The 27850-nt window shown below is 41.2% G+C and overlaps 1 protein-coding gene across 1 annotated transcript; it reads right to left on the minus strand.

Moving 5' to 3' along the window:
* Positions 1–708: 708 nt before the first annotated feature.
* RAB24 (RAB24, member RAS oncogene family) lies at positions 709–27678 on the minus strand. Its single transcript, XM_063445205.1, has 9 exons — positions 27545–27678; positions 26251–26441; positions 21089–21157; positions 20890–20968; positions 18492–18559; positions 18314–18413; positions 5336–5386; positions 2442–2504; positions 709–1104 (listed from the first exon to the last, which is right to left on the minus strand). Exons 2-9 carry the CDS (start codon positions 26365–26367, stop codon positions 1040–1042), a joined length of 612 nt encoding a protein of 203 aa, XP_063301275.1. The 5' UTR covers positions 26368–26441; positions 27545–27678; the 3' UTR covers positions 709–1039.
* Positions 27679–27850: the final 172 nt, after the last annotated feature.

The following is a 27850-nucleotide window of genomic DNA, read 5'->3' on the forward strand; positions in this document are numbered from 1 at the left end:
TGTAGTTATACCCTTCATACTGTTAGTTGGAGCTCTGATAGGCTAAAAGCAGTCAGCTGACACACTTAACCAATCACAGCTCTCCATTGCTGCTCAGGCAAATACTTCCTCATTAGCCAAAGCACCACAGAGGGGAGGGGCTGCTGGAGACTCTTGTTTAGCATTAAAACATAAAAAACATTTTAAAACTGTTTACTGCTGAATGAAATGATGGCAACAGTGGATTTCCAACACACTAACCAGTTTAATGAGATGAAGCAGATACATGCCTGTAGTGTTCCTATAAAAGTTCAGAGTTCTGTCTGAGGAACTCAAAGATCTCCTGTTTTGAACTCTGCTTACTCTTTGCGCTGCTGGCGTCAGTCACTACATACAGTCCACAGTTGCAATCTTTACGTCTTAAACCAGAGACAGGTATTGGGTAGCACTGCATCTACATACAGTTGAACTAATTTTCCCATTATACTTTTCTACATAAGCAGCTGAGAATCATGGGAGTTGCAGGTGAACACATTTCAGTATTCCAACTGCCTCATGTTTGTTTTTTGTTTCTTGTAAATGTATAAGATTTTCAGGAATATTTTTAAAATCCTCACTGTGCCTAATTGTGAATATAATCACATAATAATTTGTGTGAAGGTGTAATGGGTAAAAAAATTCTTTCTGTGGAGTTTGTATCCTTGGAGCTTCCAGTGTGATGCGTAAATGTAGTGTTTTCATCGCTATACATTTTATTTTGTAAATTACATCACAAAAAAATAAGCAAAGATCAAACTTTGACAACCATTCACGGTCATTGTTCCTGTATAAATCTAAATGTAGATACAAATCTGTACTTCTTCCTTCTACGTTGCATTAAAAGCCTTAAACGCTGCAGTAGCTTTTATGGGGAGCATCTCTCCATATACTGACATGAGAATGATGATGTCTCGCAGCCAATGGGGCAAAAGTCCACAACCTTGTAAGAGAAACGTGTTTAAAACGAAATTAGTCTGAGAGGACTACACAGATGTCTTGGCAATTTAGCAGGGTTCCCTTGTTACTGACTGCAGCAGGGGTATGAGGTGGCATTTTTCTTCAGACCCAGTTCCACCCCTTTTGCCTCTGAGAAGAAAAAACAAAATAGGTCTAATGTTTAATCATTGGCAAAGTAATGATGAGAAATGGAAAATGTCTGCGATTATATATACACATACAAACACCAAATTGCAGCTTTACACACAGAATATCTCCATGTTAACATGTTTTTGCTCTGTATGTAGATTTATTCACAGCTCCTACAGTCCCTTATTACATGATATATTAGACCACAATCCTTCCCACATACATATAAATCTCTTGGACTCAGAGTCCATTTCTGTACTTAAAGGGACACTACTTCTGTACTTAAAGGGACACTACACCCCCCCCCCCCCCCCCCCATGAACATGCATTTAATTGGGCATTTTGTCATTGAGGTTTATGTCATAAAACAGTTTGCTAAAGCTGCGTTTCTTTTGTCTGAAGCCTTTGCAAGCCCTCCTGTCCAAACCCAGCCCAGACCTTATAGGGCTGTCCAATCAGACATTCCAATGCAGCTCAATAAGTAAACTTTGCAAGGCAAGTGTTTGGGCCTTTTGAGTTTAGCTCCACTGAACTTAACAAGCAGGAAGTAAGAGGACCAGTTGTCTGATTGATAGCCAGGGAGGGAAGGTTTAACGGTAACTACGTAATCCGCAATTTTAAATTTAACAAGAGGACACATTCTTCAAACATAAAGCACTTCAGGAATCATGCTTTAGTGGTCATAATTTAGCTGTGAATTTATTTTTTTTATATATATCTTCTTTCTTCATTTACTTCTTCATTCTTTACCCGACAAATTCTGTGGAGTATTTATTTCTGGTTGCTGGATAACTACACAAATAATACATGAAGTTTGATTGCCATACGTGGGATATACTGATGTTTGAGAAGATAGTGATCCATGGGTAAACAGGTAGGATACCTTTAATAGGTAACTGTCTAACAGACTTTTGTATGTCTGACCTCATAGAGCTGTGCCAAGCTGTATTTTCCCAGGGGTCAGTAGAAATAGTCTAAAAATGTACAATCTCTATGGCTACTTTACTGGTGTGTGAATTACACGAATACCCATAATGCAATACTTTAAGAATACTTAATAGTACATCGGGGTCACACATGCAAAAAAATAAAATAATCTATCTATACAATAGCTTGCAGTTTGGCATTACGTCAATTGATATGGTTTTGCATTAATGAAAATGGACCTTCTCTGTATTATGATTCCCTATGTAGACCTGTATAAATATACATAGAAAGATTCATACAGAGAGGTCACAGCATGCCATGGACAGACTGTCCTCTAACTATAACATTTTAACCTTGAGGTATATGAGTCTGCAGAGCAGCAGACCAGTCATTTCTTTCTGCTCATTCACCTGTTTCAGTCTGAATGTTGTTGTAGTTAACAAAGTCTTCAGCAACCTTCTGGAACAGATCATCTGAAACAAAAACACCGTATTTAATTGAGGAAGAGTTAGCAAGTCAATTTTACGGATTGTATTTTACAACAAGGGAACCAAAGTATCACTAATATGTTCTTGAGCATTTAGATTTTATTTTTCTGTACAGTTTAACCAAAACACATTAATGATAGAAATTAGGATCTGAAGATCTGTTTACACATGCACAACTGCCTAAAAAAAAAATATTCTGAGTACCAGCAGGTCCCTCAATGTCAGCAGGGACATATCAGCATGTTGGTATAAGCAGGTATGTGACACAAGAAGTGTAATTCCTGGCACTCTAAAACAGCGCTTGTAGCTCTGCCCACCAGACCTGTCAATCAAAGTTCTATTTTGTGAGAAATATGTCCATTTGGAAGGCTCCAATTTTGGTCTAATGTGAGACAGTTGTAGGTGATCTTGCTCAGATCTGAACATTTAGCCTATTGCCAAATTACCTGCACAATGTAATTTAATCAACCCAAACGGGCTAGCCTTCACTCCCCACGTGTACCAATAAGCCTTGGGCACCCATGACTCTGATGTCAGTTTACTGGTTGTCCTTCCTTGCTCCACTTTTGGTAGGTACACTAACCACTACATACTGCGAACACCCAATTAGGCTTGCAGTTTTGTAGATGTTCTGACCCAATCATTTAGCCATCACTATTTTTGCTCTTGTCAAAGTCTCTCAGATCTTTTCGTTAGCCCATTTTTCCTGCTTCAAAAACATTAAATTCAAGAACTGTCTGTTCACTTGCTGCCTAATATATCCAACCCATTGACAGGTGCCATTGTAACAATATAATCAATGTTATTCACTTCACCAGTCTGTGTGTGTGCGTGTGTGTGTGTGTGTGTGTGTGCATATACACACACACACACAATTTTTTATCTGATGCTTGACAAAGACCCAATTGTGGGTCGAAATGTTGCAGTGTTCCTTTAGTACTAATAAATGTGCCTGAAGCTATTTGAGTCCCTGGACCCATTTGTTAGGATTGTGCTGGCCCATGGTCTGGTTTAGCACCCTTAACTAATGTGGATTAAGTGAGGTTCATATTTGGTTTATTGTGATGCAGTTGCCAGTGTAAGACATGGCTTTTTGATGCTGATATTCTGACAGTTCCTCAGGTCCCCTTTTAAAAGAATCTTACACTGTATTTCAACAGAACCTTTCTTTGCTTACCTTAATCCAGCGCTGGGCTCCTCTCCTCCTCCATCGACGTCAGCTTCTAAGCGCCTATAGGAAAGCATTACTCAATGCTTTCCTATGGCAATCTTTTTTGACGGTGGAGGTCTGTGAGGACGTCCAGCGTCAAATAAGTGTGATTAACTCTGTGTAAATCATGGAAGCATTATGTAAATCACGGTGTAAATCACGGAGGCTGGCTTAACCCTGCAGTGTAAACATAGCAATTTCTCAGAAACTGCTATGTTTTCAGCTGCAGGGTTAAAACTAGGTGGACCAGGCACCCAGACCATTTCATTGAGCTGAAGTGGTCTGGGTGCCTATAGTGGTCCTTTAAGTGGAATGGCAACATTCATTATTAATGAAGAACAAACATAATCCACAGAGTGTAAAAGGGGTATAAACCTACATACAGAACGTAGCACTTTTCTTCTGCAATAAACTGCTGTCTGGGGCTAGACACAGGCCTTCAAAACTACCAGACCATTAACACACAATAGAAGTAAGTGTAGCATTCCAGATATGTACCTATCTAATATATCAGATTATTTATTATTGGCATTTCTATAGTGGCAACCTATTCTGCAGTGCCTTAGGGTACTTTAACAATAAATAAGTCAAATGATTACAAACTGTAACAGGAACAATAGGTTGATAATGACCCTGCTAAAACAAGCATACAGTCTAGTAGATAACAAGTGTGAAGGATAACAGCTACCAGTTAGTGTGGCAATACAAAGTGTGACTTTTCTGTAGACTGGTGTAATTGTACTTCTACATATGGGTTAAATAAACTTGTGTTTGCTTCCACTGATTAACCAGGTGCATATCTAGGGAATTTTCTACAGTGGCTGACCCCTGTGACCCTCTTTAAAAGGCATAGGCAACCTTCGGCACTCCAGATGTTTTGGACTACACCTTCCATGATGCTTTACCAGCATTATGGGGGATGTAGTCCACAACATCTGGAGCGCCGAAGGTTGCCTATTAGAGCCTATTGCTCTACAATAATGTCAGAAATCACATGATTCTACTGTTTTTGATTTAAAAAAATTGTAACTGGTCGGTCACACCTGTTTTGCATAATCAATGGCACAATGCATGGGAACCCTGCGTGGCCCACCTTAACACTGACTTGCTGGAGACCTGTGAGCCTCCGTTTATATTCACCAACAATTGTCTATTCGTGAGAACACGCTATACTATTAGCCTGTATTTTCTATGATAACTCAATAAAAAACAGTTATATATATATATATATATATATATATATATATAAAAATTGGAACTGGAAAGATTCTAAAAGATATCTTTACATGAGTAGGCTGTATTTACAAATTCACTGTATTTTCCTGGATGCAAATGATGTCTACATACTGACGGGCAGTACGCGAAAAATGCTTTCTTCTACAGTTAACATTTCTCTGGTGACATGTAAGATGTACAATGGGGGTAGCAGTTTTCATGTGCATCCCATCAGTATAAAGAGGCAGGGCTCGGAAACATATAGTGGATCCAGCATCCATAAACTGAACAGACTGTGTGTCCCTGCGATTTGACCAAAAACATGAACATGCACGCGGTTTACTGATATGCGTTTGATTATTCTTCTAAAGATGAAGAGACGTGTACTCACCTACACTTTTTCCTGTTTTACTGGATGTCTCGCAAACATGAGCATTAATCTCTGTTGATAAATCAGAAACAATGGAGACGGTTTAGAAATAGCAGGGTTGTTAGATGGTTTGTTTTTATTTCTTTCATGAAATGAGGTTCCGCACAATCTATGTATACAGAGTTGATATGTACCACTGTTTTTTTGTACTTTTAATGAATTCTATAAATCACACCTCTCTAGATAACCCTGCCAATTAACGCCCTTTAGGACATGATACTGCAGAATTATTTTATTTATTTTTTGTTTTCCAACAAGTTATAAAATTCTCCTATAAATGTATCCGACAAAGAGGGGTGGGGAGGGGGGAGGAGACTACACTGAAAAAGAATATCATTCCCTGCAGTCTCTTATTACAGTATACATACTCAAGTTGGCAGGTAAGCATCATAATCACTACAATCAAATCAAAATGGTTATGGTGCCTAGACTGTTTACTCATTGTTTAGAATATTCACGGCCCCCAACACCAATGACAATATGGAGGTGATGGAGCTATGAATCCACCTCATGCAATACCGTTTCATACCAGTGATTGAGGTATTTGATGGCTGACAGTACTCAATTGTAATGCAGAACCTTGCACCAATGGACTCCAGGTCCCATAACCACTTCAATCTATTTAAGCGGTTATGGTGCCTAAACATTTCTGTCAAAGTTTTTACCCTTGCTAAAACTCCCCATTATAGGTTTGGAGAAAATTCTATTTAAAAATATTAATATTTCACCCAGCTATCAGTCAATGCCCTGACCAGGAAGAGCAGAAGAGACCTCCTACAAGAGGTCTCTCTCTGCTGTTCACCCATATTCAGTTCTTATTTGTTTCTTTCTTTACTCTTTTCTGAGCTTATCGGTTTATTTTTAAGGAGTTGAATTTGTACCTTGAGAGGTAGGGAACTGAAGTGCCTTAACTGTCCATGCATTTGCTAATTCATGTGTGTATTTACCTGGTTATAAATGGCTAAATCCTTATGGTTTTATACCAATTTGTGTTTTTTTCCAAATTCATCAATTACACAAATGCAGAAATAATTAAATTGTTTACTAAAGGGAAAACTGCTGGAAATTCAAAGTGAATTTAAATTTTAAGGGAAAAATAGCAGAACTGGAAGCATTGCAGTTGAGCTATTTTGCTATAAAATTTTAAATTCACTTTGAATTCCTGACAGCTCACTTTAGTGAATGTTTGGCACCTCCATCTTGTCTACCTGTAAGTTATTACCATAAACTCGGTACTTTTCATTTGTCTGTCATCATACAGAAAGCATACAGAGAAGAAATGGAACCATGACAGAAAGTCACAGTTCTCTTTAAATAAATAACCCAGCGTATTCTGTAGATTGCTGCACTTAAAATTAGTTTTAATCCTCATTTGATAATGTAGAGATTGCAATACTGAATATTCTAGAAGAGTGGTTTGCACAGTAAGAGATAGTTGTCTCTTTTGTAATCCTCAACCTCACCTTATAGTGTGTATGTACAAACATGGTGATTAGTTTATTGGGCACATTTACTCTGAGCCAGCGAGGTGGAGGTTGGCAACATGATCAGTGGCTCATTGATTGGATCTACGAAAAAGTGCCACCTCCAGAATAGCAAGCAAAATGTCAACACAAGTATTAGTTATGGTGGCCTTTCCAACCATGCGGAATAAAAGATTAAGAAACAGAGGTTGGATAAACCTCTAGTTTGCATGGTTATCTCTAACCAACCTCACAAGGCTACATCGAGACACAAAACATAATATTGCGCTGCTAGCAGAAGACTTTTCCACTCACTGAGAATAATATTATCTAGATACATTAAGTAGACCAAGGTTAATTTCACAAAAGCCTGCAGCCAAAGATAAGGATTATTTGTTCCTGGTCTAAGGAGATCTTAAACTGCTGACTGACCTCCATTCACCACAGAGGTACAATTCCTTCAAGAAGAACAAATTAGAGTGGAGGGCAGATACTGGAGATTAAGGGAGAAACAAGCCACAATGGAAATGACTGATCAGTACTTTTAACATATGAATCTACTAATTGACAAACCCAACATGAACATACCCAACATAGAGATTTTGAGTCTTAGGATAGACCCTGTGCAGATATAAGTTTTTTTTTTTTTTTTTTTTTTTTAAAGGATAGAACATATGCCAAAGCTAGGTCAAATACCAAAAACATAGGATACACTGTTGGGAGTATAAGAAACAACACCATGGCACCTTCATCAGTGTGAGAAAATGATTCGAAGGCATAGGCAACCTTTGGCACTCCAGATGTTTTGGACTACACCTCCCATTAAGCTTTGCCAGCATTATGGGGGATGTAGTCCACAACATCTGGAGTGCCAAAGGTTGCCTATCCTTGGTAGATCCACATACTGGTAGAGTATGTGGACCAAAGCAACTGGCCAGTGTCATTCCCGCAAGCCAAGATTGTGCAAGTTTGCAGGACCATATATGATGCAGTAGTAAGGGCACTCATTTTATGTTTGCTAACAATGCTAATAAAGGCCTTAGATGGACAGTGCTCTGTGTCATTGACACCAGAAAAACATGCAGCGGACTTGACATATGATACAAACATGCCAGAGATCGCTCATTTCCAACACAAACATCTCGTTGACCAGGGAAAAACTGTTTAATTGGCTGTTGTGATTGCCTTAACCACCAGGGCTCCCACTTCAGTGACACAGATTCAATAGTGACCTTGTAAAAATGCTACTCCAGCTAACACAACAAAAAAAGTTCCACAATTGGAATTTGAGACAACCTTTTGACCTGCAGTGACCTTCTCAGCTTTTCTGCAGCCTTGATTATGTGACTCTCTAAAAGTTCTGTCCAATCTCTCATTTACATTCTGTTACTATGTTTGTACGCACTTTTCCCCATTAACTATCTGACGTAGGGAGTATTCCGCCCCTCCAATTATTGCTAATTGTTTGATAAGGATTTTCTATTTTTATTTTAGGGTGAACGTAGTCTTATAAAGTTTCCTTAACCCTTGTATTTAATAGCCTTTATTATTTTACTTGTCCCAATTGAGTATTTTCTTTTAAAAGAATTATAAAACCCTCTTTATATACTCATTTTATATGCTGTATTATTGCTGAATATAAGGTAGAAATGTTTGTTTTAATGTTGTTTTTAGAAAAATAAACTGTCTTCAGTCGACCACACAAGGGCCAAAGGAAGCAGACAGAAATATCACAAGTACTCCAGTAACCACTCTCAAGGGAATGTTAGAATGCACAATCTGTTGATGTTTCACTTCCACATTTTCTGGCCAAAATAGTTTTAAGGGTCAGCAGGCGAAACACACATTGTTCATTATCCCTTTTGATGCCACTGAATGGACACTTAAAGCTCTCTGTGAAACTTTATTAGCCCTTCAGACGATTGGATGGCTTTTGGGTGCTGGATAGACCCCTGATTTGGAAATGGCTTTACAAAAGCAGAAGGGTCTGCATCCATTGCTATCTTGCACCAATAATAGTGCAGTAAGCTGCAGTCATTATTGTGAGGAATGTCCCTTTTAATACAAAAACATGTCACCTTAACCCCTTAAGGACACATGACATGTGTGACATGTCATGAGTCCCTTTTATTCCAGAAGTTTGGTCCTTAAGGGGTTAAGGACACGTGACATGTCATGATTTCCTTTTATTCCAGAAGTTTGGTCCTTAAGGGGTTAAAGACAGAATCCTAAACCAGACAAAAACTATTTATTACAAGAAACAAATGCTCGTTTAAGACATGATCCTGTTTAAAATAAAACTCATGCATAATTGTCGACCTCTTAAGCACAGTGGGACAGTGAAGAAACTCAGAATTGTCAATTGATTACCTGCTTCTATAAATTGACTGGTTGCATGCTTGCTAGATTTATTATCATCATTATTATCATGGCACATTGTACAATTTACTAAATCATCAAAATATTTTGCCCAACTAGTCCAAGGATGGCAGCTTCTTTTATAGACTATATAGTTCATTTCAGATACAATGTTATGCTTTACAGTGCGTTTTTTTCACTAAAATACAGACAAGCGAGTTCTTTGGAATCCCCATATGCAGTTACTATGATTAAGTGTTATCTTGATGAACAATTCAGGTGCGGATGACCGTTTTTCCAAATTACTTCCTCCTTTGCAACTTGTAAGAGTAAAGAGTGAGTATTACTTTGTAAAATATTTCAATTCGTTATAATGTCTTCCCTAACGATTTGTGTGCCTGTCAAACATTTAGTTATGCAGATCAAAAATTTGTCTATCTGTATAGAACATTAGTGTAATGTTCTGGTTCTCACATGACCTGTGACATCAGAAAGTAGAAGTTGGCAAAGTAACTGGGATTAAAATAGAAGCAAGTTTATCAAGCACATCTAATGTCATTGACATGTTAAAACACCATTCTATTTTCTCCCCCACTATTGCACGTTTTGCACCTTGACAGGTATCACCTGTACAAAACTTATTTGCATATCACCTAAATGACATATGCTTGTATACATACACAAGCCAAGGAATGTGTACACAAGATACAGGGCATGATCAGTAACAAAAGGTAGCTTACTGGGTTTCCCCTCCAAAATCCTCCTAAACAGCCCTTAAACTTACAATAGAGGCACCCAGGAATTAAATAGTCCTACCTCATCCCGTGTTGCATACGCGACCGTCAAGCCAGATCAACAAAAGAAAAATCTTTTTTTTCTAGTTTTCGCTATAGCATTCTTTTAATACAGTCCATAATTTCCTGGTATTAATTACTTTGGTTAACAGCACAAGGTTTACTTTAAAGGGACACTATAGTCACCTGAACAACTTTAACTGAATGAAGCAGTTTTGGTGTATAGAACATGCCCCTGCAGCCTCACTGCTCAATCCTCTGCCATTTAGGAGTTAAATCCCTTTGTTTATGAACCCTAGTCACACCTCCCTGCATGTGACTTGCACAGCCTTCCATAAACACTTCCTGTAAAGAGAGCCCTATTTAGGCTTTCTTTATTGCAAGTTCTATTTAATGAAGATTTTCTTATCCCCTGCTATGTTAATAGCTTGCTAGACCTTGCAAGAGCCTCCTGTATGTGATTAAAGTTCAATTTAGAGATTGAGATACAATTATTTAAGGTAAATTACATCTGTTTGAAAGTGAAACCAGTTTTTTTTTCTTCATGCAGGCTCTGTCAGTCATAGCCAGGGGAGGTGTGGCTAGGGCTGCATAAACAGAAACAAAGTGATTTAACTCCTAAATGACAGTGAATTGAGCAGTGAAATTGCAGGGGAATGATCTATACACTAAAACTGCTTTATTTAGCTAAAGTAATTTAGGTGACTATAGTGTTCCTTTAACCATCACAGCATGCTTATCATGTGACCAAGAAGCATACTAAACAACTAAGCTTTTATTTTATGCATTCTATAGAAATAATACATACTATCCCACTATAACCCAACAATCTAGGCATGTGCAAATTTGATATACTTTTTCTGCAGCAGCTAAACTAAACAAACACTATTCTAAATACTTAGAGAAATAAAGAACATTATAATTAGCATGTAAATACTCACTGGATTACATGAAGATAATGTAAAGGTGTAGCTATGTGAAGGTGATTCAGACATGACTCCTGACCACAGAAAAAGGTATACTGTATTGCTGAAAACTTTAACAATACAGATGACGTGTTTCTATTCAGTGAATGGAATGCGAAAAACATAATTTTAAGTGAAGGCTACTAATCTTTTGTGTTCCTGATGCATCACTGAGCCTTTTGGGGACAATGTATTGCCTACAATTATATCTAATACTTAGTACTAAACCAAATGCTGAGTTATCATGAGCCAGATGGGCATCAAACTATAAAATGCGTGAGCATAACATTTTTGCTAACCTTCAGTATGGAGGACAGGAAGGAAGGTCAGGCAGTAAATGGTTGACAATGCTTTGCACAGAACAAAAAGACAGTGTACAGCCATCTGCTACTTAAGGCAAGAAGTTAAATTATGGAGACAATAACAAATACCTAGAAACATCTCCTCGTAGGTTGAATTTACAGAAGATCGGATTTTCATAGCATATGAAGTTGGACACTAAAATATGACAACAGGGAGCAGCGATCTAGTTTAAATAGTTTCCAAGCAAGATTGGCAAACTGTGACTTTAATAACAAAAATAAAAATGTGGCTTTGTTTACGGTGACAATTTAATTTGCTTATAAATTTCAGTTTGTAAAACACCACATACGGGTGGTGGTTTTAATATGCTGTCTCAAGCTCAGCTGAAATTCAGGAACCACATATTAATGATGATGATGATGACGTCTGTGTGGTTTTTATTTATTTTTTTGATGTTTTATATAAACTACCATTTTTTGTGGCTTATAATTCCTAAATAGTAAAAAATATATATATATTGGATGCCTGCTCTATAGCAATTGCTAATCTGTGATTTATAATTCTTTAGGTTGTAAAAACCATTTTGCCCAACTAGTTTGTCACATGGGCAACTTATTTTTTACACAAAGATGATCATTTGACATTCAATGTTATATTTTACAATACATGTTCCACTTAAACACAAAGACGTTTGTTTGGAATCTTCTAACTGTGAATTTTACAGCAACTATGCGATCTAAAATTTACAAAGATCAGGTGGTGGTAACTGTTTTTTCAAGTTATTTCCTCCTTCTCAGCTCATAAGGGTAAAGCGTGAGCATTACTTTGTAAGATATACCAATTCGATATAATCTTAATACACATTTGTGCTATCTGTGATACACTTTTTTGACAGGACGTCTACAGCTTTTTCCTCAAGTGCATCCTCTTGGACTTGCAATGTGGCATGAATGGTCTGCTACTTGCGGAGGTGTAGGTCTGCTGTGCTGTTTTCAACAGCTTTAGCATGGCCAAGAAGCATGTGAATTTCCACTTGGAGAACCAATAGCTCAGTGGACTCCCTGGTGTTTGTTCACCTTCACCTGAGGGAACTGCAAGTGGATCACTTTCTGATTCTAGTTGGCAAGAGAGCAGTAGTCAGATGACTTGGATTGGTAGTGTAAAATAGGCACCAGCTTTGGTCTTTTGGGTCACAGGAGAAGGTCCTCATTTCAGAATTTAATACAAAGTAAAAAAAATACCTCACTCCTCCACTTTTATTTTTAAATATATATTTAAAGTACTGATCATGTCCATTTAATGTGTGTAATCAAGTCCAGGTACTACGCATAGTACACATGCCAAAATGTGAGCCACTGGTGCCTAGTCAATGTGGCAGGTACCTCTGGACTTGCTATGCTGGATTCCAGTAACTCTGCATAGGATGGATTCCTTAGGCCTGAAGGAGAGCCTCTGGCAGTCTTCAGCTGCAGAGATACATTACTAATCTTCAGAGCAGTGAAGTGCCTGCGCATTAGCAAGAGTCCACTGTGTTTGCTTATTATAGGCAGGGCCGTCTTTAACGCGAGGCCCGGTCGCTCGCTGTGGCCCTTTAACAGCACAACCTCCTTTGTTTTTTTTTGGCAGCATGGGAGGAAGTGACTGCCATGAGTCCCTTCCTCCCAGAGAGAGTCACGCAGGAGAGACCACACACACCAGGGAAGCAGAGAGGAGGGGGGCTGGTCCGGATTGCCAGTTGGCAACCCCCAACAGCCTCAGCAACCACTCTGGACACCAGGTGTATGTCTGTGTGTCTCAGTATGTCTGTCAGTATATGTGTGTCACTGTATGTGTCTGTGTGTGTCAGTATGCCTGTCAATGGGTATGTCTGTGTGCCTGTCTGGGTGTGTCACTATGTCTGTCTGTATATATGTGTGAGTGTGTCAGTATGTATGTGAAAGGTGTGATTGCATGCCAGGGAGAGGGGGGGGAGGAGTGGGGTGCCCAGGGGACCGAAGAAAATGCTTTGCCGAGGGTCTTACCGATATTAAAGACGGCCCTGATTATAGGCATAGAAATAGTGCTGGCATCACTCCCACAGGGTGGACAGAGCTGATGGTTGTGGTCTAGTATGGACTCTTGGCTTGTAAAGAGAGGCCACCTCTCAGTGTTTATAAGCCGACTTTGGGATCGTCTACTCTAAATGATAAATATAACTGATGGCTCGGCCACTTCAGTGCTGCAGATCCTCTCAGTACTTAGGTCAAGCACTGTTCCTGTGATGTTTCTAATTTGCTGTCAATCAAATTCAGCTGTAGTTCAGGAATTGTTTTAAATGCATAAACTTTTATTAATTTTAGGATTTTCAATTTTAAAATAAAGATGCTAACCAAGGAATGCTTAAAGCGGCACTGTCATGCCGAACTTACCTTTCCTCAATCTCTTCCTCTTCTCCCCCTCTCTCGGGATCTGTTATTCTTTTCTTCCTGTCTTCTTTAGTTTTCTTTAAAACCATAAGACAAAGTAGGGACTCTTTGTCTTATGGGATTCCTCCGCTTGACCAGCTCTGACCAGCGGAGGAGCAAAGTGTGCTTCATTTCCGCTGGTCAGAGCAATTTTCCCATGATCCCTAGCTTTCCTCCCAGTTCCCACAATACTTCCTGTCAGTATTGCCGAAAGTCCTGTCACTTAGACAGAACGCCGGCAAAACTGCCGAATTGCATCCTAACAGAATGAGAAGAGTTTCTCCATTGGTATTAGGATGCAATTCGGTACTTTGTTCGGATCGGAATTTCATTCTAATGAATGAAACTCCGATCCTATTCATTGCTGTGGCTGCATCTTGCAGCCGCTTAGTAGATAACTCCCTAATTCCCACGGTATCAGGGAGCTATCTACTAAAAGGCTGAAAGACCTGAATTGGTCTTTCAGCCAACTTTACTAATACTAAGTAAAAATGACTTGGTATTAGTAAATAATATGCCCCTACTCGCTATACCGCGAGTAGGGGCATGTCTAGTAAGCAGTGAGCAGCCTGTGGCTGCTCACTGTAGAAAAAAAAAAAAAAAAATATTGCCCCCACCCCTAAATGACGGGTGGGGGCCGTAAAGTAAAATAAGGGAGGGAGACCTATTGTCCCCCCCCCCCCCGGCCCCCACCCCTGAGCGGTGGGTGGGGGCCATAAAGATAATGAGGGGGGGGGACCTACTGTCCTCCCCCCCGGCCCCCACCCCTGGGCGGCGGGTGGGGGCCATAATAGTAGTGGGGGGGGGGGGACCTACTGTCCTCCCCCCCCCGGCCCCCACCCCTGGCCGGCGGGTGGGGGCCATAATAGTAATAAAGGGGGGGGGACGACCTACTGTCCTCCCCCCTGGCCCCCACCCCTGGGCGGCGGGTGGGGGCCATAATAGTAATAAGGGGGGGGGGACCTACTGTCCTCCCCCCCCCGGCCCCCACCCCTGGGCGGCGGGTGGGGGCCATAATAGTAATAAGGGGGGGGGACCTACTGTCCTCCAGCCCCCGACCCCCACCCCTGGGCGGCGGGTGGGGGCCCTAATGGAAAAAAGGGGGGGGGGGACCTACTGTCCTCCCCCCCGGCCCCCACCCCTGGGCGGCGGGTGGGGGCCATAACGATAATGGGGGGGGGACCTACTGTCCTCCCCCCGCCCCCACCCCTGGGCGGCGGGTGGGGGCACTAAGTAAATCCCCCCCCCCCCCCCATCAAGGTGACTAGGGGTGCCCAAGCCCCTAGTCACCCACCCCCCACCCAAATAAAAAATGCCCCTACCTACCCCCCCTCACCCTAAAAAATAGTGAGGGGGGAATAAAATTGCTAACCTGTAAAGTAAAATTAAACTTACCATTCGACGTCTTCTTTTTTCTAAAATCTTCATTTTTCAGCCCCAAAAAAGGCCAAATAAAAAACCATCATAGCCGTCGAACTAAAAATAAAATAAAAAACCCGAGCGCAAAAAAAAAAACCCGACGAAAAAGAAAAAACCCGAGCGCACAAAAAAATAATCCATCTTCACCCATGGAGGGCTCCGCGCAGACTGAGCTCCGCAGGGCGGGGCAAGGCTTATAAAGCCTTGCCCCGCCCTGCAATTAGCCTAAGAACACTCTGATTGGTGGGTTTAAGCCAATCAGAGTGCTCTTTGTCATTTTACAAGCGTGGGAAAGTTCTTTGGAATTTTCCCACGCTTGTAAAATGACACAGAGCACTGTGATTGGATGGCTTGAAATCCATCCAATCACAGTGCTCTGTGTCATTTTACAAGCGTGGGAAAGTTCTTTGGAACTTTCCCACGCTTGTAAAATGACACAGAGCACTGTGATTGGATGGATTTCAAGCCATCCAATCACAGTGCTCTGTGTCATTTTACAAGCGTGGGAAAGTTCTTTGGAATTTTCCCACGCTTGTAAAATGACACAGAGCACTGTGATTGGATGGATTTCAAGCCATCCAATCACAGTGCTCTGTGACATTTTACAAGCGTGGGAAAATTCCAAAGAACTTTCCCACGCTTGTAAAATGACAAAGAGCACTCTGATTGGCTTAAACCCACCAATCAGAGTGTTCTTAGGCTAATTGCAGGGCGGGGCAAGGCTTTATAAGCCTTGCCCCGCCCTGCGGAGCTCAGTCTGCGCGGAGCCCTCCATGGGTGAAGATGGATTATTTTTTTGTGCGCTCGGGTTTTTTCTTTTTCGTCGGGTTTTTTTTTTTGCGCTCGGGTTTTTTATTTTATTTTTAGTTCGACGGCTATGATGGTTTTTTATTTGGCCTTTTTTGGGGCTGAAAAATGAAGATTTTAGAAAAAAGAAGACGTCGAATGGTAAGTTTAATTTTACTTTACAGGTTAGCAATTTTATTCCCCCCTCACTATTTTTTAGGGTGAGGGGGGTAGGTAGGGGCATTTTTTATTTGGGTGGGGGGTGGGTGACTAGGGGCTTGGGCACCCCTAGTCACCTTGATGGGGGGGGGGGGGGGGAATTTACTTAGTGCCCCCACCCGCCGCCCAGGGGTGGGGGCGGGGGGAGGACAGTAGGTCCCCCCCCCATTATCGTTATGGCCCCCACCCGCCGCCCAGGGGTGGGGGCCGGGGGGGGGGGAAGGACAGTAGATCCCCCCCCCCCCTTATTACTATTATGGCCCCCACCCGCCGCCCAGGGGTGGGGGCCGGGGGGAGGACAGTAGGTCCCCCCCCCTTTTTTCCATTAGGGCCCCCACCCGCCGCCCAGGCGTGGGGGCCGGGGGCTGGAGGACAGTAGGTCCCCCCCCCCTTATTACTATTATGGCCCCCACCCGCCGCCCAGGGGTGGGGGCCGGGGGGGAGGACAGTAGGTCCCCCCCCCCCCTTTTTTCCATTAGGGCCCCCACCCGCCGCCCAGGGGTGGGGGCCGGGGGCTGGAGGACAGTAGGTCCCCCCCCCCTTATTACTATTATGGCCCCCACCCGCCGCCCAGGGGTGGGGGCCGGGGGGTGGAGGACAGTAGGTCCCCCCCCCCCATTACTATTATGGCCCCCACCCGCCGCCCAGGGGTGGGGGCCGGGGGGTGGAGGACAGTAGGTCCCCCCCCCCTTATTACTATTATGGCCCCCACCCGCCGCCCAGGGGTGGGGGCCTGAGGGGAGGACAGTAGGTCCCCCCTCATTCCCATTATGGCCCCCACCCGCCGTCCAGGGGTGGGGGCCGGCGGGGGAGGACAGTAGGCCCCCCGTCCCCCCCTTATTACCCTTTCTTTTTTTTTTTTTTTTTACAGTGAGCAGCCACAGGCTGCTCACTGTTTAGTGGACATGCCCCTACTCGCGGTATAGCGAGTAGGGGTATTGGGGAGATTTTAATCTCCCTTGTGCTATTATGGGGGTCATATTGACCCCCATAGAGTGAGGGGGGGACCTGGGGGGCTTATGAAGTGGTGGGGAGCTCTGCTCCCTGCCGCTTCTATAGTTACATATTACAAGGAGGGAGCTGCACGCCGGTAGCTCCCTCCTTGTAATAAACTGAACGAACAAACTAACACTGATACACAGTGTTAGTTTGTTCGTCTGATTTTTTTCTATTCATTCATTCGTCTGTCTGATGAATGAATGAATGAATAGGTGAAATTCCCGTTCGCATGTCCAGGTGTTTCACTGGGCATGTGCGGGAATCTCAGGGCTATCTAGTGTGGGTAGATGACGTTTCCCATAGGGACTTCACCTACCCACACAAAGATGGCGGCGCCCTGAATAAAGATCGGGCAGAAAATAAAGAATAAAAAATAGGTAATGTGGGGGGCATAGGGGCATTTGGGGGTGACTAGGGGGTCGATTGGATGTAGTTGAGGCGGGAGGGGGGTTAAAAAAAAAACGGAATTCGGCATGACAGTGCCGCTTTAACTTTGGCATTGTATACTGTCCAGATACCATATATTAAAATGCATGTATGCCTATCAGCCTGACCTACTTCCCCCTCCTGATGAAATCTCTGTAACCCAATAACCTCACCACACCTTACTTCTTAATAAAAGTGTCTGTTTCTCTCTCTCAATAAATCCTACATAGAGTTATCACAGAATTAATAGATGTTTAGCAGGCTTTTATCTCAGCACAATGTGGAACAAGGACCAATAAAGTGGAAAAGGAGAAACAATGAAAAATAATAAGAGTAAGCATAAACGTTATTAGTGTACATTTCAAACATGTTGCAGTATTTACAGCTGTCCAAAACAAACAAATTCAAATGAAATGATATATGAGACCACTGTGCATGGGTGAGGTTTTTGTATTCAATGTTAAAACAAGACTAGAGCCCGGAGGAGGCAGCACATTTGAAAATCGCTTCTTTTCACTCAGATTAAATTAAACACAAATAAATGCGGTGGTTGTGGTTCTAAAACTTTTTTAATGTTATAACCTGTATTAGTTAAGAATGGGTCATGTAATTCTGTAAATTCAATAATAAATAGAAAAATTAGAAATACCTTGTTTAATTATATGATATTTCTCAATCTTTTGTTTCCTTAAATCTAGAGCTGGAGAAAGTGCAAAATGTTGCTTTTTTTTTGTTAAAACCCAATATTTATTATAAACCATACCGTCTGCGTAATCCTGCACATCATGGAAGTCAACCTGGCGCAGGCTTTTGTCATTTTCCACTATATCACTCTTAGTCCCGCATATGTAGATTTGGCATTGCTACGAAGACAAAGTGCAGTTATTACAATGTTCATCGCAAATCTTTTAGCTTTAATAAAGTAATAAATATATACTTACTTCCTCACAGTTTCGTAGTTCTTTCACCCAGAACTTCACTCGCTCAAAACTGCAGCTGTCTGTGATATCTATAGCACAAGAAAAAGCAAGGTTCTAAAGTAACTTTAAGCAAGTCAACATGTTCATAAAAACAACTGATCTGATAGTCTAATTATTTGGTTTGCCTAACAAGCAATGATATTTAGAAATTATGCTGGACACCCTATAGGGTACCTGTCATGGCACACACAACTTAAAATGAAAAACTACAAGAGTTGTAATATACTGTGCTAGCAAAGTTATATTACGTAGAATTGTCTTAAAGGAATACAAAAATAACTTAGGCCACATCATCTCAACCAGGAGTCTGGGGACAGTGGTCACTTGAATGCGTGCGGCACTTGCTGTGCATGCGCATCAAATCTCAAATGTTCTTGAGGAACAGATAACTGGACCTTTGTGGAGGAGACCATGCCTCCCCCATGATGTTGCAGGTGGTAGAGAGGTAAGCGGTGCTGTGGAAGCCTCAGGTAGGTCAAAAGTTTTCTTTCATTACTATTTGGCACGGGGGAGGGGCAATACAAAATGTTAAAAGGACTCTCCAGGCAGCAGTTTTTACTCACCTAGTTCCAGCGCCGGGAGCCTCGTGAAGCCGCGCCCCCTATTTCGTCAAAATGTCGAAATAGGCGGGTGCGAGCAGGGAGCAATCAGACGTTTCCATTTGGAAGCGTCATTGCTCCCTTGTGCGCATGCGCGGCTTCGCCACACATGCGCACATACTTCAGAGGGCGGCATTCATGTCCTGAGCGCACTACCGCGCATGCGCAGCCGCGAGCTGAGCTGACTGACAGCTCAGCTCGCGGTCTTTGCCCGCCCCCCTCCTCTGCTGACAGGCTGGAGAGAGAAGGCGCGCACACAGTGCCTTCTCTCTCCTGCACACGTCAGACGTATTTTAATACGTCTGACGTGTACAGGGCCTTTTTAGGGCCCTGCATGATAGGAAGTCCCTCTGGTGGCCGTCTAAGTGACGGCCACTGGAGGTATTCCTATCAATCAATGTAAACACTGTATTTTCTCAGAAAATACAGTATTTACATTATATTGCCTGCAGGGAGTTATAGATCATACCTGAACATTAAGCTGTAGTTGTTCAGGTGACTATAGTGTCCCTTTAAGAAATACAGGTTTGTATTCCAAATTCTTTAGTGTTCCATTAAAAAGCTACATAGACATATGATTCTCCCCTCAGCTGGCAATGAATTCTCAGTAGAGAGATCTATAACAACATTGGAATGACAGAGGGGAGCAGTAGAACAGCTTAATTTTCTGTCCTCCATCATTGCATCACTAGTTACTTGTTACTAGTTACTTGTTATTCCTCAGGGTAGCGCTTGTTGAGGTAGTATAACAACAGAATAAATTGAAAGTGGTGACACATCGTCATTAAAGTGGAATAAAATATAGCTTTTATTAGAACAAACCCGGTGATCCCGGGGACGGCTGCCGGGTAAAACGCAGACACTGTCGTCCATTAAGCGTGCGGCTTGATAACTTAGCACTTTTTATATTCTTCAGCATTACTGCACTCTTCCGCTCAGGACTTTAGTTAGACTTACCATTTTATTCACTTTGTATCTCCCGATTGACATTCAGTTTAGGAATTGTTGCATTATTTTGTTATACCTTTTTTGGGGATACTTTTGTTTTACAGTCGTTACATATGTATCCAGTCTGGGTTACTCACATGGAGGGAGCGTGTTTGCCGGCTGCTAAATTGTGCAGGGACTAGAAATCGCATTAACTATCGTAGGGACCAGCCGACACACACACCCTTCCTGGGATCCCATTTACTTACTAACAGCTCATAGATCGTGGGCTTTAACAATATACTTACTAACCTACTATTGCTGTTTACAGTGGGTTCGTAGTCCACTTGATAAATTATATACCTTCTATGTGACTGCATCATACCAGGTGACTATATGGCATTAGGATATTGGGTGGAAAATTAGGCATATTGCTATATGTTATCTTTACAACAGTACCTATCCTAGCAGCCATGTATCTAATAGCCTTATACCTGTCCCATTCTAGGTTATTTATATCCTCCTTACTGTTCCCCACCTAAAGGGAGATATTTTGTGTTGTAGAACTAAACATTTTTATTTAGTTGTACTCCTCGTATTTCCTATTTCTATCCTCTATTGTTATCATTTTTGCCATTAGATATATCCATTGGTCGGATATCTGTCTTTTTATTCCACTTTAATGACGGTGTTTCACCATTAAAGGACACTATGCTACTAAGTGCATGAGGAATTCATTGACACATTTTCCAAAGACACATTCATGGTGGTCTTGGTAAACAGATGAGTACCCAGTTATTTATCATAAATACATTTGTTGATTGTCACCTTACCATAGCACACTATAGCAGCTCGGGCTCCCCTGTAATACATGCGGCTCATGGCTTCATAACGTTCAGAGCCAGCAGTGTCCTGAAGGAGAGATCCAAAAATGATTGAAGATCACACAAACAACAGAATGAATGTGAAAATCTCTTTCCATTTTAAAATGTTTACTTTGTCTGCATTTCTACTCTAGAACCTCCCACTTACCCAGATTCCCAGTGTTAGGTTCCGTCCATCCACACACATAGCTTTGGCAATAAATGCTACTCCTACAGTCTGAAATCGGAAAAAAGAAAGGAATAAATAGTATAGATGTGTAAATATAACATAATCATACAACTTTTATATTTACAAAAAATAAAAATACACCCAAAAGAATAAATCAGGATGAATGTTTTTTTGGTTAATGTACTATCTACAGAGACAGATCACGTGGTTGGTCATGTGCAAAACGAGGAGATATAGTGATCAAAACCACTATGGCTGCAAGCAAAACACTTTGCTCAAAGCTATCATTACAGGTATACTAACTAGTCCTACCACCACAGTCTGTCTTTGTGTGCTCTTTAAGGCCCCAACCTTTGGAACAAACGCCTGAAATGGCCTATACACACAAACACATTTCACTGCTGGAAATTTTCGCTAGTCCATACTGCTATGACAAATAATAACATCTGTATGACAAGTGGGTAATTCTGATTTACCATATACCGTATATACTCGAGTATAAGCCGACCCGAATATAAGCCGAGGCCCCTAATTTTACCCCAAAAAACTGGGAAAACTTATTGACTCGAGTATTAGACTAGGGTGGGAAATGCAGCAGCTACTGGTAAATTTCTAAATAAAATTAGATCCTAAAAAAATTATATTAATTGAATATTTATTTACAGTGTGTGTATATAATGAGTGCAGTGTGTGTATGAATGCAGTGTGTGTATATGAGTGCAGTGTGTATGAATGCAGTGTGTGTATGAGTGCAGTGTGTGTGTATGAGTGCAGTGTGTGTATGAGTGCAGTGTGTGTGTGTGTGTGTGTGTTGCAGAGCCTTGGTGGGGGGGTGGGCATTTTTATTATTTTTTTTATTATTATTTTAATAATTTATTTTTGGTTAAATATTTTTTTATTATTTATTTTTTTCATTATTATTATTATTATTATTATTTTTATTATTTTTTTCGGCCCCCCTCCCTGCTTGATACATGGCAGGGAGGGGGGCTCTCCTTCCCTGGTGGCCCAGTGGCATTGGCAGTTCAGTGGGGGGGAGGGGAGGGGGGCTGGCTGAGAGTTTACTTACCTCTCCTGCAGCTCCTGTCAGCTCCCTCCTCCTCCGCGCCGGTCCGTGCAGCTCTTCTGTCAGCTTACACTGTAAGTCTCTCTCGCGAGAGCCGCACTATGACCCCGCGGCTCTCGGGAGACTTACACTGGGAGCTGACCGAGGTGCTGAACGGACCGGCGCGGAGGAGAAGGGAACTGACAGGAGCTGCAGGAGAGGTAAGTAAACACTCTGCAGCCCCCAGAGCCCCCAGTCTGTATTATGGCAATGTAAATTGCCATAATACAGACACTGACTCTGAGTATATACTGAGTATAAGCTTATACTCAGTATAAGCCGAGTTGGGGTTTTTCAGCACAAAATATGTGCTGAAAAACTCTGCTTATACTCGAGTATATACGGTACATAGCATTGAGTTGGCTAATTAAATGGCAGAGGATTGAGCAGTGAGACTGCAGGGACATGATCTATACACCAAAATTGCTTCATTAAGCTGAAGGTGTTTTGGTGACTATAGTGTCTCTTTAACTTTGTAAAGTCCCTTGGACATGAGCTCCAAAAGTAAGTTAAATTAGTTAAATTGATGATTCTTGCTAGTAATGCACTTCTCATACATGTTTCATCTAAGGAGCTCTGTAGCTTTAATTTCCAGTGGAAAACATTTGTTACACTGAAGTTGACCTTTAACCTTCAAAATATGCCTTAATAAATATTTTCAGAAACGGTCTATAATTTGCTATTAAAATTGTCAGTTAGTTGAGAACATCTACTTACCGTACTTCAAGTCAGCAAACCCTCACTTGTTTTTTCTGATTACCATGCTTTCATTGCCTCTAGGAATTATGGGTAGGCACATGCATGCATATCAATATTAGAAACCCTAGACCTAGATTATCAAAATACACTGCACTATACAGAATTCCTGTGCAGTGTTATTCTTACAGTTAGGGATTTGGGGTCTGGTTATATGGAGGAAATCAAAGTGATCTCAACAATGCACTACTGCCTTTTCTATTAACTTTTTTATTTGCCATAAATGGGATTACTTTTATTTCATTTTTTTTTAGTAGATAGTTTGCATCAACCGAGGTGCACAGTGCATGGTAAATTCTGCACAATTATTAAATCACTTGGCCTGCGCTCCCTTCCTATCACTCCTTCTAAAGCTGCCAGGACGTAACAGACTCCAAACAAATGGCGGAATACGTTCTATAAGTGGGAATGAGTGGGTAGCTGGGAATGTGATACATTGATTCACAATTCGGATGCCTATATATCCAATGTAGATTTGCACTCTAGCTGTGAAAGTGGAACCAAAGATCCTCGTATAGATGGTTTTCAGAAGACCGTGTGAAAACGTATATGTCAGCTTTATTTAAACCGTGAATTCCCCAATTAATTTAATCCAATACTTGTTACTTGAAATGTTTGCACTGAAAACAAAACACACATTTCCCTTTGGCCTTAATACAGCAAAGTGATTCTGTACCCAACAATGAGGCAAGAATAGAACTTCCTCTGCAACAGAATTACGGTATTTCAGAATGCAGAGCTATATTTCATATGATCATCTTTTGTATTAAAAAAAAATAATACAAATAAATTATACATAATCTCATTCCTAGTTTTGCAGACAAGAAAATATAAAATGTATTTCCTCTAAGCAAGCAATGGCAGTGAGCAGTATTATTATCTATTAAGCTTCAGCCTTCATCCTTAGAGCTGTACAATGTAAATAGACACGCTGTAATTTGTGGATGATTCAGAGATTCCCTCAATGGCAGAGCAGACAGTTTGGACGGTAATATGAGTTGCACAATTAGAGGAAGAACAGAGACATATATGTTAAAATGTGCCTCTATAATGACTGCTTTCATAAACTGCTTATACTTCAAGGACCTAGAAATGCACAAATAATTTTAATATATATTAATATTAGCCACTCACTGACCGCGATAGTCAATAGCATTGGGATCAGTCTAGTACAGATTATAAAATACATACAATTTTATTTATATATATATATATATATATATATATATATATATATATATTAAAAAATAGATAATAATCCACACACACAGCTTGGTATATATTAACTTTTTTCATGCAAATCATTAGACTTGCATCTACCTAACTCACGATTTGGGTTTACTAATTCAATAGAATATTTTGGGGAGTTGGACATAAAAGAAATACCGTACTTATTTATTTTTTTACCAACATGTATAGGGAGTAAGTTCACAAGTGGGAGAGTTTTCACATGAAAACCAATCCCTTAAGATCAAAGACCTTTTACATTTGTACATAGATTACATAAGCATATATTTTATCAAAAATACTTCTTTGTCAATCAAAATAGCTGAATATGTAATGCACCATTCACTTTGTAAAAGTAAAACTGAAGACTATGTCTTTCATAAAAAAGGCGTGTGTGTGTGTATATATGTATATATATATATATTTTTTTATTTTATTTTTTGTCCAAAGTATGCAGCAGCACTCACAGAATAAAAGTCCAAAACTTATTGATACAAAAATGTAAAAGACGATCAACATTTCAGTCCTGCATAGAGGACTTTCATCAGGATCAAACACAAACATAATAGACACTTTCATTACATATATACACAATATTATCAGCTAAACTGACTTACCCCCAGGTGAACAAAATCTCTGACCGGCGTTCTGCCGTTCCCAGTGCGCAAGTGTGAGCCCCCTTAGTGACGTCACAGCGTGATGACGTATAGATCGTCTCCATGGCGACGCGCCATATATATAGATCGTCTCCATGGCGACGCGCCATATATGTCAATATATATATATAACACAACAGGCAGCCCACACATACAATAAAAAAATATATATATACACACACACACACACACATACATAATATGTTATCTTTATAGTTTTTATTGCATGTGTGGGCTGCCTGTTGTGTTATGTATTTATGTGTCTTGTTTGTGGTATTTTTGTATCTAAACGATTTTTGGTATTCGGTGTGTGTAGTGTGTACTGTTTGCGATATGTGTGGAGTGTGTGATTAGTGTGTATGTGAATTGCTTATAGTACTGTGTATGGTGGGGATTGTCTGTGGTGTTGCGTGTGCTGGTGCGCTGTCTGTAGTTTTAGGTGTGTGTATTTTAGGGGTTGCAGGCCTGTGGTATTGTGTAAGCTGTTTTCATTAGATGCTTTCCCTCTGCCCATAACACCAGTTTGTGTATGTGGGTTGCTTATACTATTGGCGCAGGGTTATCTCTGGTGTTCTGCATGTGTGCTATTTGTGGTACAGTTTATATTTGTGGGTTATCTTTGATGTTAAATGTGTGCATGCGGGTTGTTTGTATTATTTGTGGGTCTTGTGGGGGCTGTCTGTTGTGTTTCGTTTGTGTGGGCCGTTCGAGGTGTAGTGTATATATTGCGTATAGGGGTATTTTCCAGTGATGTTGTGAGAGGAAGTCTACTGAAATAAACATAGTATAAACTGTTTTTTTTCTCCTCCATCTTGCTTACCTTTGGCCTGGGAGGAGGGCATGAATCCTCATTAATCCCTGGTGGTCCAGTGGTGGAACTTGCAGCCTGCACATTCTACAGTAGCAGACACCCCTTCTGTTTCTCACTCGTTTGGCATTTCACCAGTACTTCATACCATTGCCATGGTAATTTGTGGCCACAATCTGAATTACTGAGAAATGCTGGATTGCGAGGGAGGGTGTGTTGGCTGCACCTATTGCTCCTGGCACTGTGGCACTCTGAGCCGGCCGAGGAGATCCCTTGAACTCCTCATCTGGCCCACTTGGGTCTGGCAGCCTCCAGTATAAACAATTGTATGCATAATTTGCTACTGAGGGCTCACCTGCACCTCCTCTAATTCTGTAATGTGCAAAAACACATTATTTGCATTTTTGCAAAGAAATAAAAAAAAATTCAACAGAACTGGTCAGTTGCAGGGGATTTATCAAGGTTATCAACCTTCTCATTTATATTTTGGATAGATTCATCAATAGGAGAGAAGGTATGTTACAACATTTGTTTGGATAATTATTGTCATGAGCAGTAAACAGAAAGCCAAAATAATAAGTGTTCTTACATTCCTATAGGGTCCATGGAGAAATCGGTGATGCACATATCTCTCAACCAGACTTGTCTTTCCCACAGCATCCTTTCCCAACATCACCACCTTGACATCAACACGTTGCCCGCTCATGCTGACTCTAAATCTGTCCTGTGGTTCACCAAGTGCAATACTCCACTATGGTGTGCAAGCAGGGAAAACGGCATCTGCGGGCAAATAAGAGTCACATAGATCCTGTTTCTGTCATGCAACGTATACAGTACATCCCAAATACATATTGTATGCAAATTTTAAAATGTGCATCACCATTAGTCATCATGACTAATACTTTTGTACCTTAGACAGTTTTAACTACACATTTTAATTTAATTCTACCGTGTTATTAGATTATTCATTGTATCAGCCTGCTATAATTAAATGTTTTCAAAACCACTGGCAGGCATATTATATGAATGAATCCGTGTACTGCGTCTCTATATGACGTTCACTTCCTAATTCAAGTTCCCTTAAATTCTCTTCAGTTTTATCCATTTCCAAAAAGGCTACAGGAAAACCAAGCACATTTGTTGTCAAGAGAGGAGCTCCTATGAGAAATCCCATCCCTGCTTATACACTGTCCTTATCCAAACTGCTTTGTAAAGTTTAGAAATCATTCCTTATTGAAGGACCGCTATTTGCTAAAATACAACATACAATAGGACTTATTGGCGTGAAAGGAGTTTCCTATGTCATATCACCCCCTGTAACACAGTAACACAATGGATACTCCTGTGCTGTGCATGACAGAGACAAATTGAAAGAAAACACATGACACAGGCAGTACACATGCATGTTACAATAAAGTGTCATTACTACACACTGGGGACTTGTTTACTCCTTCTGAATGGTTACAAATTGAAATACAGGACCAATTGCTGATTCTGAAAGCTCTACTATAGCCCCAGCTTGGCTGTCTTGGCTCCAATTCTGCCATTATAAATGTCAATTTCCAGTTCAGAGTTTTAGTAAACAAATCCTACAGAGGATTGATGACAACCCTTTGGTACCCCAGCCAGAGGACCATAGACCAAGCAGGACTGGTATGATATGAGATCTATATTTATACACACACACAGCTGGAAATCCCATATTAATGGCTGTGTCCCTGGCACATTCTGTCCCCAAACACCAAAAATAATAAAAATATGAAATGACTTCCCTATGTGTATCTGTATCATGTTTCTATAGACACCCATATTGTGTACTGAATAATGGCAGGTATTGGCCCTGCTGTCCCCCTCCCCCCAGCAGTCCCCCTCCCCAGTCTCACCCCTCTCTCTGGGTCTCCTATTGTACTTGTCCCGCAGTCATTGCATGTCCAGCTCTCTCTCAGGCCTCTCTGCGAACTGTCAATGCTTAGCCCAAGCCCCGCCCCCTGCCTGCGAGGAGACCACGCCCATCACCCAGCAAGACCAGCCCGCCTCATCTGTATGCAAGGTCAGCCCACTCTCTTGCGCCGCCTCTCTCAGTCACGTGGACGCGCTGCTCAGAGCCCCCAGTCACATGACGCGCATCGCTCGGACCTCAGTCACGTGACGCGCCTCTCTCAGTCACATAACGCGCCTCTCAGTCACAT

This window comes from Pelobates fuscus, chromosome 3, assembly GCF_036172605.1.
Source record: "Pelobates fuscus isolate aPelFus1 chromosome 3, aPelFus1.pri, whole genome shotgun sequence".
NCBI classification, from domain to species: Eukaryota; Metazoa; Chordata; class Amphibia; order Anura; family Pelobatidae; genus Pelobates; species Pelobates fuscus.